The sequence below is a fragment of the Neopsephotus bourkii genome, unplaced genomic scaffold, assembly GCF_033783945.1.
Source record: "Neopsephotus bourkii isolate Nb327-2 ecotype Australia unplaced genomic scaffold, CSIRO-AGI_Nbou_v1 NB_107, whole genome shotgun sequence".
Taxonomy (NCBI): Eukaryota; Metazoa; Chordata; class Aves; order Psittaciformes; family Psittacidae; genus Neopsephotus; species Neopsephotus bourkii.
The window spans coordinates 7704849-7718810 of record NW_026900624.1 but is presented as its reverse complement, the minus strand read 5'-3'; the positions used below and the strand labels follow the sequence as shown (position 1 = coordinate 7718810).

At 40.3% G+C, this 13962-nt stretch overlaps 1 protein-coding gene and 1 long non-coding RNA gene across 5 annotated transcripts in view; one reads left to right on the top strand and one right to left on the bottom strand.

Moving 5' to 3' along the window:
• Positions 1–3536: 3536 nt before the first annotated feature.
• Positions 3537–4680, bottom strand: LOC133215323 (uncharacterized). The gene is made up of 2 exons (XR_009726385.1): positions 4549–4680; positions 3537–3895 (listed from the first exon to the last, which is right to left on the bottom strand). It is a non-coding gene; the product is annotated as an uncharacterized LOC133215323 (long non-coding RNA).
• MPPED1 (metallophosphoesterase domain containing 1) overlaps positions 3893–13962 on the top strand; it is a 61565-nt gene continuing 51495 nt past the window's right edge. The window contains exon 1 of one of the 4 annotated variants that reach the window (XM_061359269.1): positions 3893–5373. In XM_061359269.1, coding sequence (XP_061215253.1) covers positions 4412–5373 — 962 coding nt within the window. In that variant the 5' untranslated portion in view covers positions 3893–4411. Of the gene's footprint in view, positions 5374–5790; positions 5933–6202; positions 6475–13962 lie in introns of those variants that run through there. The other 3 variants (XM_061359276.1, XM_061359283.1, XM_061359302.1) reach the window with 3 other exon arrangements.

Genomic DNA, 13962 nt, shown 5'->3' with positions numbered 1-13962 from the left:
AATCAGCAACCTGGCTGATGACGAATGGAAAAGATTATGTGAATTTTCCTGAAAGGGGGGAGAAAAAAAGAGTTCTCCAAAGAAATAAAATACAAAACAAGAACAAAGGGCAAAAAAATCACCCCAACCCGAACTTCCAAATCAAACACTAAATCTTTTTTATGTTTACATGAAAGACACCACATGAAGCAGTTACAATAAATTTTTCCCCCCAGTAAGCTATGTTTAACGTCTATAAAAGGGATCTGCATTCCTAAAATAGGAGCACAAATACATCCACTTGATTGTTTAAATGGACTTTTTCCCCGCAGATGAAGGAAATGTATCACTGTTAAAAAAAACCACCCACCTTTCACCACTATAGATGATATCTATTTTAAAATTTAGACCACAGAAAAGAAGGCCTTCTTTAGAGCTTTTCCAAACACATAACTCCAGATCTTTCAAAATACAAATACTTTTTCTTTTTTATTCACTCTACTTAATTTTCTCCTTTTAATACAGGAGAATGCAGATATTTCATCTTACTATTGGTAACATAAGCAACAGCTATTCAGGCTTTGCAGTTATTTGTAGTACTCCAGCCTCTGACATAGTTATAAACTTCAAAAAAACCCCTCCAGCTAAATGAAACTGGGAACTACATCAGTGTTTAGGAAGGAGATATTCTACTGTAGTTACGTGGTTTTGCTGTGACCTGTACAATGGATGATTTGTGACATTTCTCATTTGTCTTCATTAACAGCTGGATATAATTCCAAAGCAATTTTTGGCATCCTTAGGAAGAAACAATGCTGGCTTGTCTGAAGTTCTGTCCTGTCATTTTTCTGTAGCTGCTGGATATACCTACTCAGTTTCACAGTTCCACATAATTGTACTTTGGGATTCAACAGTATTATTATATTCCATTTGGGTATCTATAGTATTACTAGACCATAGTTTTAAGAATAAGAAAAACCTGTATAATTGGACAATGTACAATTGTTCGGTATGCAAACAATTGTGAGACTTTTGTCTCTTCTACTTTGTCAAACACAACACAATACAAGAAACAAACAAATGGCTTTTAATGATGATGTTAAGCAACTCAGTTTACCAGCAGGTAATGTTGACTATGTAGGGCTGTGAATAGGTAATTTCTCTTTCACACTGTTGAAAAGATACATTAGTATGTGGCTGCAGACTTTTTCCCCACAGGCAGAGCACTGCAGTTTTGTATTTTATGAGGAGTTGGAGGAAACACTTCACCACAGTTGAAAGAAGACCACGGAGGTTTACTGGAAATCTACAGGAGACTGATTTGATTGATAAGTTAAGAACTACCTATGTATTTATTATATTAAAAATATAATGCATGTTAGAGACTGCCTCTCCACTAAAGAAATGACAATAGGATATTAGTTGCACACCAGACAGTTTTAAATTTATGTGGAAAAGATGTAAAATTTAGAGTAAAAAAGCAGCTGTAACACATTTTTTTGTGTTAGCAGTGAAGTTCCACTGCCCAAATAACAGGTCTTTCCATTCTGGACAATGAAGAGTAAGGCTACTTTACATACAAACCTTCCTGCATACACTATTTCCCCAGTGATAATTATGGCTAGGCACAACCTGATGTTTTTCTGCATTTGTCCAGGTTTTATGGACATGCAGGAAGGCATCAGAGGTCATGTGCGCTATATATTCAAGTGTCCTGGCTAAAACTGCACTGTTACTTGCACATGTGCATTAAATCCGATCCTTCAGGAAAGCATTTTAGGAGCATAAGTCAGACAAGTTTAGGAAGAACTGACTTCAGTGCATATGGATAGACTAGCTGTGCATGTGCAGGAAGTCTGACATGTCAAAGAAGCACAGAGGATGGGAAATTGGTAACGTAAAAGAGGATGGATTACAGATTTCAGAGCTATAGGCTGTCACTCAGCAGTGGTCTACTGTTCCTCTTCTGCAGTGACGCTGTGCTGACAGAAGGCTGCAAAAACTCTTATCTGTAAAAATCAAACTGCTCGTGAAATATAAAAAATCCTGAAGTAGACTAGATCTGTTCACTTAATGGGTGTTTTTTAAAAAACAGATTTAAACAAAACTACACATAAATAGTTGTCAACCACAGAAAAGCCAAATTAAGTACAAAAATTCAGCAGAAGTGATGCACTGTTATATAGTACTGTATTTATTATCTGTTCCTGCCTTCCCCAGCGATCTGAACTTCACTTGCCCAACTACCTTTCACTTTAGATAATGGATCATTTTCTCCGCTATCACTTGAAATTCATTTTTGTCTGTTGCTATGTAAGTGAAGGTTCATGTAAGAGCACTTTCTGTCAACAAAATTAATAATTCAAAAAATATGATATAGAACCTCTTCCACCTTAAAATAATCTCTTTGGACAACCAAGGGTAAGTACTTCGGGGTTACTTGCTTCATTATCCCATGAATTGGATCAAAATCCCACTACAACTACTGTTCTAACAGGATAACGTTATTGCATAGTATTTTCCCCAAAATTCACTATTTTGAAAAATTTAACATTTTGGTATTTTATCTGCATCTCTTTTTATACTTGATATTGTTGCTAAATTTGGTTTTATACTTGCTGTTGTGTACTGATGTGAGTTAAGATAGTGAAAAAATGTTTGCTGCTTAAGTTTAGACTGATCTGACTGAAGTCATTTGCCAAGCAGATAGAGCAAGAGATAGCTGATGCAGGAAAGCAATTTTTAAGAGCTGCAGTTTCTTCTGAAGGCAGGGTGAATATCTTCTTTGTTTCAATCTATTCAAGTAGTTCAGTTAAGAACTATTTAACTCAAAGCCGAAAAATCAACCTAAGAGTGGAAAAAGTAAGACTGCCTCTTTTCCTCTGTCACTCTACAGCTAAAACTAGCTATGAGAGGATAAGACCTACCTTCTCCAAGACTGTGAAGGACATAGCTACTAGAAATTTCCCATTTAATTCCCATTCTACAGGCCGTTATTTCAGTTCTTTCATGAAATATTTTAAAATGCAAACATGCTTTTGAAATGCATCAAGCACATTTAAGGTAGTATCGATGAACAATTTAAAATGACCACATGGAAATTATAATTGAATGTCAGTTTTCATACAGAGCTTGATGCAAATCATAAACAACTAAAACATAAGACACCACTATTTATAACACTAAAGGGTGAGAAGTCAATATTCTGAATAAATGATTTTAAAGCTAAGATGATGAATTCAATGTGTATGGATACAATGTCATCTCTTAGTTGAAGGATCAAAATAGCCAGATTAGGTAATACTGGTCAGTTGCAAATTTATGTTTACATCTTCTCCAAAAAACAGAAATAAATTTATTTTAAGAAAAACTACTAAAAACTAAAAAAGGAAGATTTAAATTACCATGATCAGTTTCTTTCTTCTTGTTCTTTTAAACAGTATTTAAAATGAAGGATTTACAGCCAGCTACCTTTACCCTACCTGGAACATTTAATCAACAACTTTCAATATTAAAGATAAAAATAAATAAGAAAGATGCTTAGCACATTTGCTTTCTTTTCTTTTTTTTTTTTTTTTCTTTTTTTGGTAGGAATTTATTACTCATATTTCCCATGGGGGAACTACACAGCCTCAAGATTTCCAAAAAAAGGTGCCTGTAATTACTTTCCTAAGCTTGTATTCATGCATCTGAATAAGTGAATTGATTGTGACTATGTTCTGCAGCTTCTAATAAGTCTCAACCATTAGGCTGATCAAAAAATTTTCAAGCACATTTGTATTGTTATAAAAAACGCTGACATGCCAAAATGCAAACCTTCAAGATAAATATATGTTTGCCAGTAACAGAAAACTGTGCAGGAGGGCTCTGAAGTCCAATCTTTGGTTTCTGATACACAGCCCAGCCTCATCTCCATCTGCCCGCATAACAGATAATGGCTCAGTGGATAGATGAGGTATTTTCCACCCTGTGCGGAGGCCTGTGTTCAAGTTTGGCCTCTGTTTCGGTAACACACTGACTATGGGGCTAGGCTGAGATGCATTCCTCTGTTTCCTCCAGAAAATTTCCTATTTCATCCTGATATAGAACAAATGTCCAAACTGCAATTTTCTTTTATACAACAGGTATTTTTTGGTTCAGGATTAAACAGACAGTTCGATCAGCGATAAAGTTACCATGTGCACTAAAAGCAGATGCAACTCCACTAATTGTTCCTAGATATCCAGCATGCTTCTTTGCCTAGAAGGCAATACGGGAGCAAGAGCGCAGGAATTAAATTTATTCCTGGAAGGATTTTAAAATATTTCATTTTAGAATCGCTCAACAATTGTGCAGTAAAGCCCTTTATATGTAATTTGCCTCTCCTCGATGTGTGCATTTAACTCTCCTGCTCTCTATTCATAATATCATAGGAGTGTAATATTATATATTTATGATTCTATCATGGCCTGATTTCGAAGCGAAAGAAAGCTGTGCATGCTCAGTGCCTCTGAGAAATACAACAGGCGCCGGCAGGAAAGGGGCCTTTCCTCTCGACACCAGCGATGCTCCCCTCTGCCCTACTGCTACCTCACACCGGATAGGACCTCGGCAGCCCCCTGGCACTGCTGAAGGGACACCCAGTGGCTTCTCTGGCCCCGAGTCGCTGCCCGGGGAGGAAAACTTCAGCCGCGGCGGTGACAAGAGCTTCGGCACTGGGGGGCGGCTGGCCCTGACCCCAGCGCTTGCTCGCCCGCCCGCCCTCCTAACGGTCGCCTTCCCGCCTAACGGCCAGCGCTCCGCGGCGGGGCCTGCCCGCACGCAGAAACCCCGGGAACCCTGTAGCCAAACTTCCCCCCGCTTGCTGAGAGGAGAAGGGGGGGCGACCGGGCACGGGAGGCCGGGATGCCTCCCCTCACCCCCCGAAAGCCCGGCGCGGAGCTGCTGCCTCTCTCCCTACACACAGAAGCGCCCCCCAGGGTGCTGCCTCAACTCTGCCCCGGGTCCCTCATACAGAGGGCTGGGGGCGCAGTCTTCTCCTCCCGCCGGAGGCGGCACCGCGCCGCCCCCCGCTGACCCCCACCCGAGGCGGGAGGGCGCCAACCCGTGCCTCCGCCGCAGCGCAGGCCAGCAGCGCTTCCCGGTCCCGGTCAGGGGCTATGGAGTACGGCGGGCCCCGTACCCGGCCCGGCCGTGGCCCCGGGCAGCTCAGCTCCGGCGGCGCGGGGCACGGCCGGCCGGCGGGGCTCCCCGGCCGGCCGGGCGGGGAGGAGGGAGGGCCGGCAGTGGGGGATTCCTGGCCCCCCAAAGGAGGCGGGGGAGGGGAGGCCGGGGGGAGGGGAGGCTGGGCTCCCGGAGAAGGAGGCGATCGCTCGCACAAAATCCTGCGTCCTCAAAGCAGCCCCGGCGAGCAGGGTAAGTATTCTGGGGAAGACCTCCCTGCCCCCGGCGCTTCCCCTGCCCCTGCAGAGATTGGGATCGGGGGAAGGATGCGTGCGGCTGCCCCGGGCGGGGTCTCCCTGCCGGCTCTGGGCGGGGGGATTGTACGCAGGGCCCAGTCCCTGGTGCGGGATCGGTTCGAGACAGCGAGGTTACAGCCTCAGCGCTGCCTTCCACGGCTGGGCACTGAAGGGGGGGGACGGGGGGGATGGGTCTGCCTGTGTTGCCGTGCGAGGGTCTGAACCCCCCCCAGCTGTACCCCCCACCTACCCACCCCCGAGCGCGTCAGGGCTTTGCTTCTCCCAACCAAGCTTCCCCGTGGCTTCTCTCTGCTGCTTAAAAAAAATAAAAAATTATATATATGCCCCAAAGCTAGAGAGAGTGAGGCGGTCGGGGGGGCGGGGAAGGGCTTCTCTGAGGAGCGGGAGAGAGGCGGAGGGAGGGCCGCCGAAAGCCTCGAAGCTCCCCTCGCTCTGCTTCCGTCTGCTCTGTCGGAGGTCGCCTGCCGGCGGGCGAGACGAAGGGGTGTGTGAAGGTAAGGGCTGTCAGTGTGCTCCCGGAGAAGGGCTGAGGGTTGCCGCTGCCCTGCCAGCGCCTGCCTCTCCGGGGGCTCTTCTCCCCGGCGTGCAAGTGCGTGTCCCTGCCCCACGCGTGTCCCGCCGCCTCCCGCCGCCAAGTTACTTTGTTCGCAGAGTTCCCGCGGAGGCTGGGCAGCGACCCTCGGGCGCCCGCACCGCTCATCCTACCCCCCATCCCCGTGTTCAGGTGTCACCAGCGGCCGGCGGAGACTTTCCGGGAGGGAAGAAGTCCCCCGGGAAAATCGGTGTGCACCTTCCGCGATAGCTTCCCCTCCTCGCGTAGTCGGAGGAAGGGGTGATGGAAGTGGAAGAACTTTCCTTTGTCGTAGTAAAGGATTTAGTGACCTCTAAAGTTTTGTTCCGGGAGGAAACCGCTCGATAAGTTTGATGATGTTTTCAAGATTCGGGCTGATTTTCATGCAGTTTATCGCTCTGTTATTTGGTATCCAGCATGCTCAAAGCAGTGGAGGAGAAGGAAAAAAATATTAGGGACTTTTCGGTAAGGATTTCATTACTTTTAATACACTGCTTTCTTAACACCTGCATTTTATATTTTGCACTTTCAGATGGGTAGTGTGGAATACATTCATAAATGCGTATTCTTGTCTGTGGATTAACGGAGGGCATAAAGATGGGGAACATGCAGAAACTAGACAGATCTTAAACATTCCATTTTCTTTGACAGAAGATCAATAGTTGAAGATTTCTGCTTACACAATCTCTACCTTGACAATATCATAATTAAGAGATCCGCTGATAATGTATGGGATTGATAGCCATTTCAACTTCAGTTAAGGCTTAATGAATTTTGCACATAATTATTACTACAGTAAAGGAGCTTCGGATATTCTGGATGAATTGATAACTAGGCAAGATTATTAAACTTTGTGATTGGCTCCTGGTGAAGTGAACCCTCAGTTTTTTCAAAAGAATATCAATAGATATTTAAAATATAAGACAACATTTTAAAATGTTCATGTCTGGAATTTGGCAATCGATAAAGAGTATCTCTTTTGAGATGACAACTGAAGGGTTATATGATGGCAGTCTGTATTGCACCCATTCATAATGAACAGTTTAATGATGCCAGGCACTGTAAATTTTCGGGTAGTGTACTACAGAAATAGGGGGGAGTTAATTTCTATTTTACATTTGTATTTTTTTGAAATTATTTAATGTAGTGGTTATCTCATATACGATACAAATGTATGAACTGTTTAATACTAATAATTAACCCATGAAATTTTAATGGTGTTTAAACAGTTTTATCTTGGCATTTGGTTTGTTTCATTGTCTCAAGCCTTCTGAGACAGAAGAATCTGAAAATTTCTTCCTTGCACATTATTCCCATTCTCTTTTCTCCCTCCTCTCCTTCAGTCTAATTCAAAGCAGAGTAACCGCTAAGAATACCTGTATAAGTTTGTGTGAAGAAAAATGCCCGTTTTAAAGATGCATGAATGTACTTGGTGGATGAGAACAAACCCCTCATGCCCTGTACAAAAACCTACTGGGCTGGTGTTAACAAGATACTTGTTTTGGTATTGGTTTGTGATGCCAAACAACAAACATGAGAGAATGCAAAGATAAAGCTGGCGCTTTGATCTTTGTTTAAACAGGTCATGGTCTTATTTAATGCTGCATGCTCATTATGGGCTCTGTCATAAGGAATGTAAAGCAGAGTGGACTTCTGATTTGGCATACGTAGTCAATTCTGACATTCATGTTTCTGTTCCTTGAGTTAATGGCTCATAGAATATAGTGATGTTTGTGATCATACTTATTTAATTGATTTTATTATAAGGAATTGGAAAAAAAAGGTCTGGATTAGGGTATTTTAGGAACCAAATAACAAATCTGCTGCCTCAGGTGCAGTCCTCCTCACCTGAAGAATTACACAGGAGTGAGCTCTTCTACATAGTGAAACACCCACAAGTACATAAAAAGGTTACTGTTTTTTAAGTCAGCTAGAGTTCTGCCACTGAATTACAAGGAAGGAGACTCTAATGTCCTGAAACCATGTGTAACTGCTTAGTTAATTCTCAGATCAGTTTATTTTTTCAGACATATGGTACCAATATAATATAGTAAAGAAAAAAGTGCATTTATAATGGAGAATTTTAATATTTTGTCCATGAAAACAGTTTTCGTCTCAAATGATAATACAGTGAAAACAGATCAATGCAGTCCATTTGATTCTTGCTGAACCCTGGTTTGAAGAATTCAGGGAGGATGTATAAGATAGTCTGAAGGAAAAGCCTTTCAGCATGTTCCGTTACAGTAAGATATATTAGGATCTTACAACATGGAGTATCAGCTATCAGAGTAAGACTTCAGTGTAGTGCTGGAAACTTTAATTTATATGTTTTGGATTGTACACCAGTTTGGATTCTGTGATCATTGTCCATAAGAAAATTGGGTCTGTGTGAGAGTGTCTGAGGGAAAGGTGTTTTTGTAATTGTTATTTCTAACTTAAAATACATGCTTCTGTTTAAATCCTGGATATTCCTGGTTATGTTTCAAAATGTAAGCAAAGTTAGTAATTGAAGAGAGTCCTTAAAGGTAAGCGAGCTGGCTGTTGTCCTTTGACTTTTTTAGTCATCTTTTCAGGTAAGGTTGCAGAATGACAGTCCAGTATAAGATCTGTTGCAAAAAGGAGCAGAGCTGTTATGGTAATGGCTTCTTGCAGTGACCACCTCTGGAGGCTGAAGCAGTTCATTCTTTATGGCTGGTCCACTGCTTGACCTCATTGTTGAAACTGTCAACAGGTGTCACAGTTCTGCTGTGATTTGATAAGACAGTGGAAATTGCATTAGGATTAGCAAATAACCATCATGGTATATATGTACTAGCAGTCATAACTCATTTGGGATTCATTACACTAGCCTAAATACAAAATACTTAATGTTTTCCATTCAGTCACTGTTTAAAATGCCATTATTTACTATGGGAGTAAGATTGTGTTCACGTCATTTAAATATGCTGTATTGTGTGACTTTGGAAAGCCATACTAATATTAGTATAATAAGGACTTCTCTCTTACTCAGAGGTGTAATACAGATGTATAATATATTTCAGTTGCAAGTATTTGCACTTACTTGGTGTATATTTTTAATGTATATATTTCTGCTAAACCCAAGGTCACTATATTTAGTATGAATTACTTTGAAAGCTGTTTTTCATGTGTCATGTCCTCTCGACCTTTTAAATTCAGTTCCTCTGCCATACAGCCGGTCCAGTTTCCCTTATGGCAGGTGATGGTTTTGCCATTCAACCAAAGACTGAAGCCAGCAGAGCAGCTGTAGAAGCAGCATACAAAGGAGACTGATGGTTACTGATATTTTTGACTGTTTTTTCTCTGCCTCTTCCTAATTGGCTGTTTTGTTCAAGCTTCCTTTTTGCCAGCTCTCACAGTCACATCACTTTGCTTAACGTGCTGTATAGCTCAAACATCCTGCATGCCACTTTATTTCTTACCCCCTTTTTCCTCCTCTCACTGTCTCTGTCGTACCCCATCTTCTTGCTGCTTTTGTCTTTCGTGACGCTAATCTTGCTTATTTTTTCCTTCTCCGTAGAAGAAAATGGAAAGAACATAGTGTTCTGCCACTGCACTGACAATTTCTCTCTGTGGCTGTGTTATTTTTCTCCCATATCCTTTGTTGAGTTTCTGGAGACTAAGCTGTTTGGGGCAGACTTTCTGTTACTGTATGGTTGTACAGTGTCTAGGATTGTTTGCTGTTGGATTTCACCTGGTCTGTGGACACTTGTAATACATATTAATACTGGAATACTAGGATTATTTTGATTCTGTGGGACAACCATTATTCTTGTTCTTTGCTAAAAAATAAAAAAAAATCTTATTCATTCTTTACTGTATTGCTGTTCTGAAATGCATCTCAATTTTGCCCCTCAACACTTTGACTGTAGTAGTTTCTGGTAAAAGTTCCAGATACTTTGCAACAAGGATGGGATGGATTAGATAGTGCAAGTAGTTAATAATCTAGTACCTTGATCAAGAACCCAAACGTAAAAAATACCAGCTTCAATGCATTTCAGTAGAAACTTCAGATTTGGCAACACCAAAAAAATGTTCTGGTTTCACCATGTTCATCAAGTAAGGCGGAAAGGAAAAGCCAAAAATGCATCCTCAAATCATTTCACTACTTAAGTGTTTTCCTCTTAAGTATTTTTTCATTTCGATCTTCCTTTGCTTTTCACCCCTAAACTGTTTGGCTTTGTGTTAGCACTTTTGTGTAGCATGAACATTTGTAGTCAGTACAAATACAATTTTCAAATCAGTTTTTTAAGCAGCCAGCAAATCAGCTGATACAGCTTGGAGTCACAGTTCTGGGGCATCCAGCCCTGTCACTGTCCCCCAACTATTCCTGTCACTTGTCACAGCCTTCCCGGTGTTTTGCAGTGTGATAGCTTCCACCTGATCTAGCCTAGCTGCCATTGAGTGCCATGTGTGCGCTCTCCATGCAGCTTTTCTCCTGAACCTTGCTTCTTTTATGAGCTCTTCAGCTTCAGGGAGAGCAGTGATTTGAAGCATCCCTGTGTGAGAAGGGCACTGTGGACTGGATGCTGTGCTAATCAGTAGGATCCATTTTAGGTCTGATGAATATCCAGAGGTGTTTGACCTGAAATGCTTCCCGTCAGGATTGTGTGTTTGGGACTTCCCCCCATTCTATCTTTCCTGTCACTTTTAAGGAAAGGGTTTGGTTGCCTTTGTTTCAGTTTCATATGGACCATGTAGGGGGCTCTTTGTGGGCATGACTTTTTGGGTAAGAAAATTGAGTGGCCAAAAAGAACTGTTGAGTATTTTTTCCTTGTATTAGTCCTGGGGAAGATGCCTGGAAAAACAGACAGAACAAACCCAGAGAGTCCCTTCCTGAACATGAATCAAATGAAATGAAGAATTTCAGTGGGATGGATGCAGCTAAATAAGTGAAAAGTAAAACCAACAAAATTAATAGGACAGTGTACTTAATTTTCCAAGTTTATACTTAATTTTCCAAGAAAAAAATTGTAGCTGTTAAGAATTTGCTTGATTAACTCTATAATTTAACTCCAGGCCCTAACAGAAAAAGGCACACTGATCTCAGAAGTAGTGTCACTATAAATATATTTACGTGTAAGCTGTGTTCTGCATTCCACCTTATATATATGTTTGTGTGCTGGTACTTTGGCATTTCATTCATCTCAAACTACTGGAATAGATTCACCATTTCCATTTTCTGTTCTTTGTATTGATGTAGAGATCAGCAACATTTCAAGAGTTGTTAGTGTCAGATTTCTTTCTGAAACTTACAGGACTATTTGCAATAGAAATTCATCCACAGCCGAGAGGTGCTGCTGCACAAATAGGGAAGATCTTATGAACTGTCTTAAAAGTGTTAATATTCCTATATATGAAGCAGCAGCTCCTGGCTCTTGCTAAACTCAGAGCAGGGGAGTTGCTGTCCTTACTGCTGGCTGTTCCAGGGGTGTTGTGTGCCATTCACCTCTGCTGTATGTTGCTGATCCACACACTAATGCTGTTGGTGACCAATGCTGGTTTTGATTGCTTATATGTAAACCACAGCTGTCTACTAAATAGACGTGACATATTCTGATGCAAGTTTGGTATCAGAGTGAACACACTAAACCAGAAGGGATGTATTCTGCCCTCAGATATGCATGAATGATCAAATTGGTCAAATTCTGTGCATTTATAGACAATTTCCATTGGAGTTGGTCAGGATAAAGTATGTGGTGCAGGCAGGTGAGACTTGACCCAGCAGAGGTTGTACAGGTTAAGGCTAGGAAATGAATGTAAGGCCAGCTGTCACAAAAGGGTGAAAACAAAAAACATTCTTCAGTTAAAAATGTAACCAAACTGTTTCTTAAGTATGTAACATTTGAGTACTTACTTAGTCTTCTTCTCAGTAAATAATGTTTTGAGAGATTCAAGAGGTTAATCAGATCACATGCCCAAATTGCAGACTGAAATGTAGAATCAAATCCCCACAGCCCTACTTTAGTCCTGTTGGAATGTCCATTTTTGATAATTCCCTCCCCCCCCCCAATTTGTATTTTAGCTATTGTCCCTAATTCTGGGACGTGTAATTTGTTCTTTATGAATGTATACTCATGATTTTCAGTAACGCAATAGATTTTTAAATACTGAAGGCAAATTTGTTAGAGTGAGGAATGAGTTTTGTGGCTTTTAGATATTTATTTAAAATTTCCTTCCCCTAGAGTTAATTACTTAAATAGATTAGCTACCTCTGCAGGTATTTTGGAATAAATACGGGTAGTATTGAGCCAAAACAGTATAATTTTCAGGGAAAAGATTTGGTTTTGCATAAGAAAAATGTATGCATTTAAATATTTTATCCAAATATGATGTTTTATACATTTAGGCAACATCATATGTAAGATTACAATAATGCATTTAGCCTTGACAAATGTTCAATCTATTTGTAAATCTTAGAGTCTTGCAGTGTTTAAATCTAAAATATATTGGATATATTGTAAAGTGGAAGTTAAAGGTGAAAAAAAAGCAGTATTATTAGCTTGTGTTTATTTTTTAATTTGAATAAAAGAACAGTTATATGGATGAGAATTTGATTAGGAAATGATACTGCTGTTGAGCCAAAATAAAATTAAATCCTCATAAATAGCATATTCAGATACTGTAGTTCTGGGAACCTAGGTAGGGAAATGAGAAAAAGCAATTTTAAATCATAAAGTCATCATTCAAAATAAGACTAGCTAAGAAGGTTTCTAACCTTTAAATAAATACAGAATTGGATTTCGTAGGTATATGTATGATTTTTGTGTTTTCTGAACTCATTTATTTATCTTTTTTTCTGGATTCTTGGTAAGAACTTTGACATATAGTAGCTACAGTGCATTTTTGGAGGAAGGTGGATATTAAGGCACAGTTCAAAAAAGACAATTTCTCTCATTTTGTACTTGATGTGTCTATATAATTTTTTTTATGGCAGTTTAAGCTAACAAGTATGTTAGTGTTCTTTATAAATAAAGTTATGAGAGAAACATAGAATAATTGCGTTTGAGAGCAATGGAAGAAAACTAATTTGAAGAAAAAAAATAATTTCATTGAAAAATTTTGTCATACCGTATTTGACAGGTCATTATAATCAGCAAAGGAGAACAATGATGTGTGGTTTAGCATGGTGAGAAGTATCTTGGGGGATTTTGTTGTGGTTTTTGTGGGTTTTTTTTTTTTTTTTTTTTTGTTTTTTGTTTTTTTGTTTTTTGTAATGCAGGTTAAGGTGATTGTAAGTACAGGGAAATAAGAGGTCTTATTTAAGTCACTGATCTTTTTACACATTGCAAAACAGATTGCACAGTGCCCTGTAGATCTGCAGTTAACAAACGTGGTATATAAGATGAGGCACTGAAGCGTTCATTGGTAGGTGAAATAGGAGATTCTAAACGAAAGAGGGTAGATACACTACCTTTCTTCTCACAGAAGTATTTTTGAGGCATACCAGTAACTCAGAATTATGCCCCTTGGTTTTGGCTGTGTGAATGGAAATAGCTCTGACTTTGAGGATAAAGGCACAGTCACAGAAATGAGTATTTGACTGATAACAGTTAGCAAATTTGGATTCATTGGCATGGAGAACCATCTCAAACATGATTTAAAAAGACCATCCAAAGAGTTTCCTTAATAAATCATGGGTTTGGTATAATTTCGTTCAGCAGAAGCCACTGAAGACAGCAGAGACTGAAAAACGGGATGCTTAAAATCTTTCACTTAAAGATACACCATGGGCAGAGGTTTTTGAAAATACCATGGTGAAGCATATGTGCTCTAGTTACTAGATGAGGATTGTGAAATCCGTAGTAAAAGGCTTGGTAAAGAACCATTTGTAAAGATTTTATTCTGTATTTTGACCTTAGGACAACTTTACAGACTTGCACAGCAATATACATACACTTTATCCTCTGAGGAGCAGATGGAGCAGTGTGTATA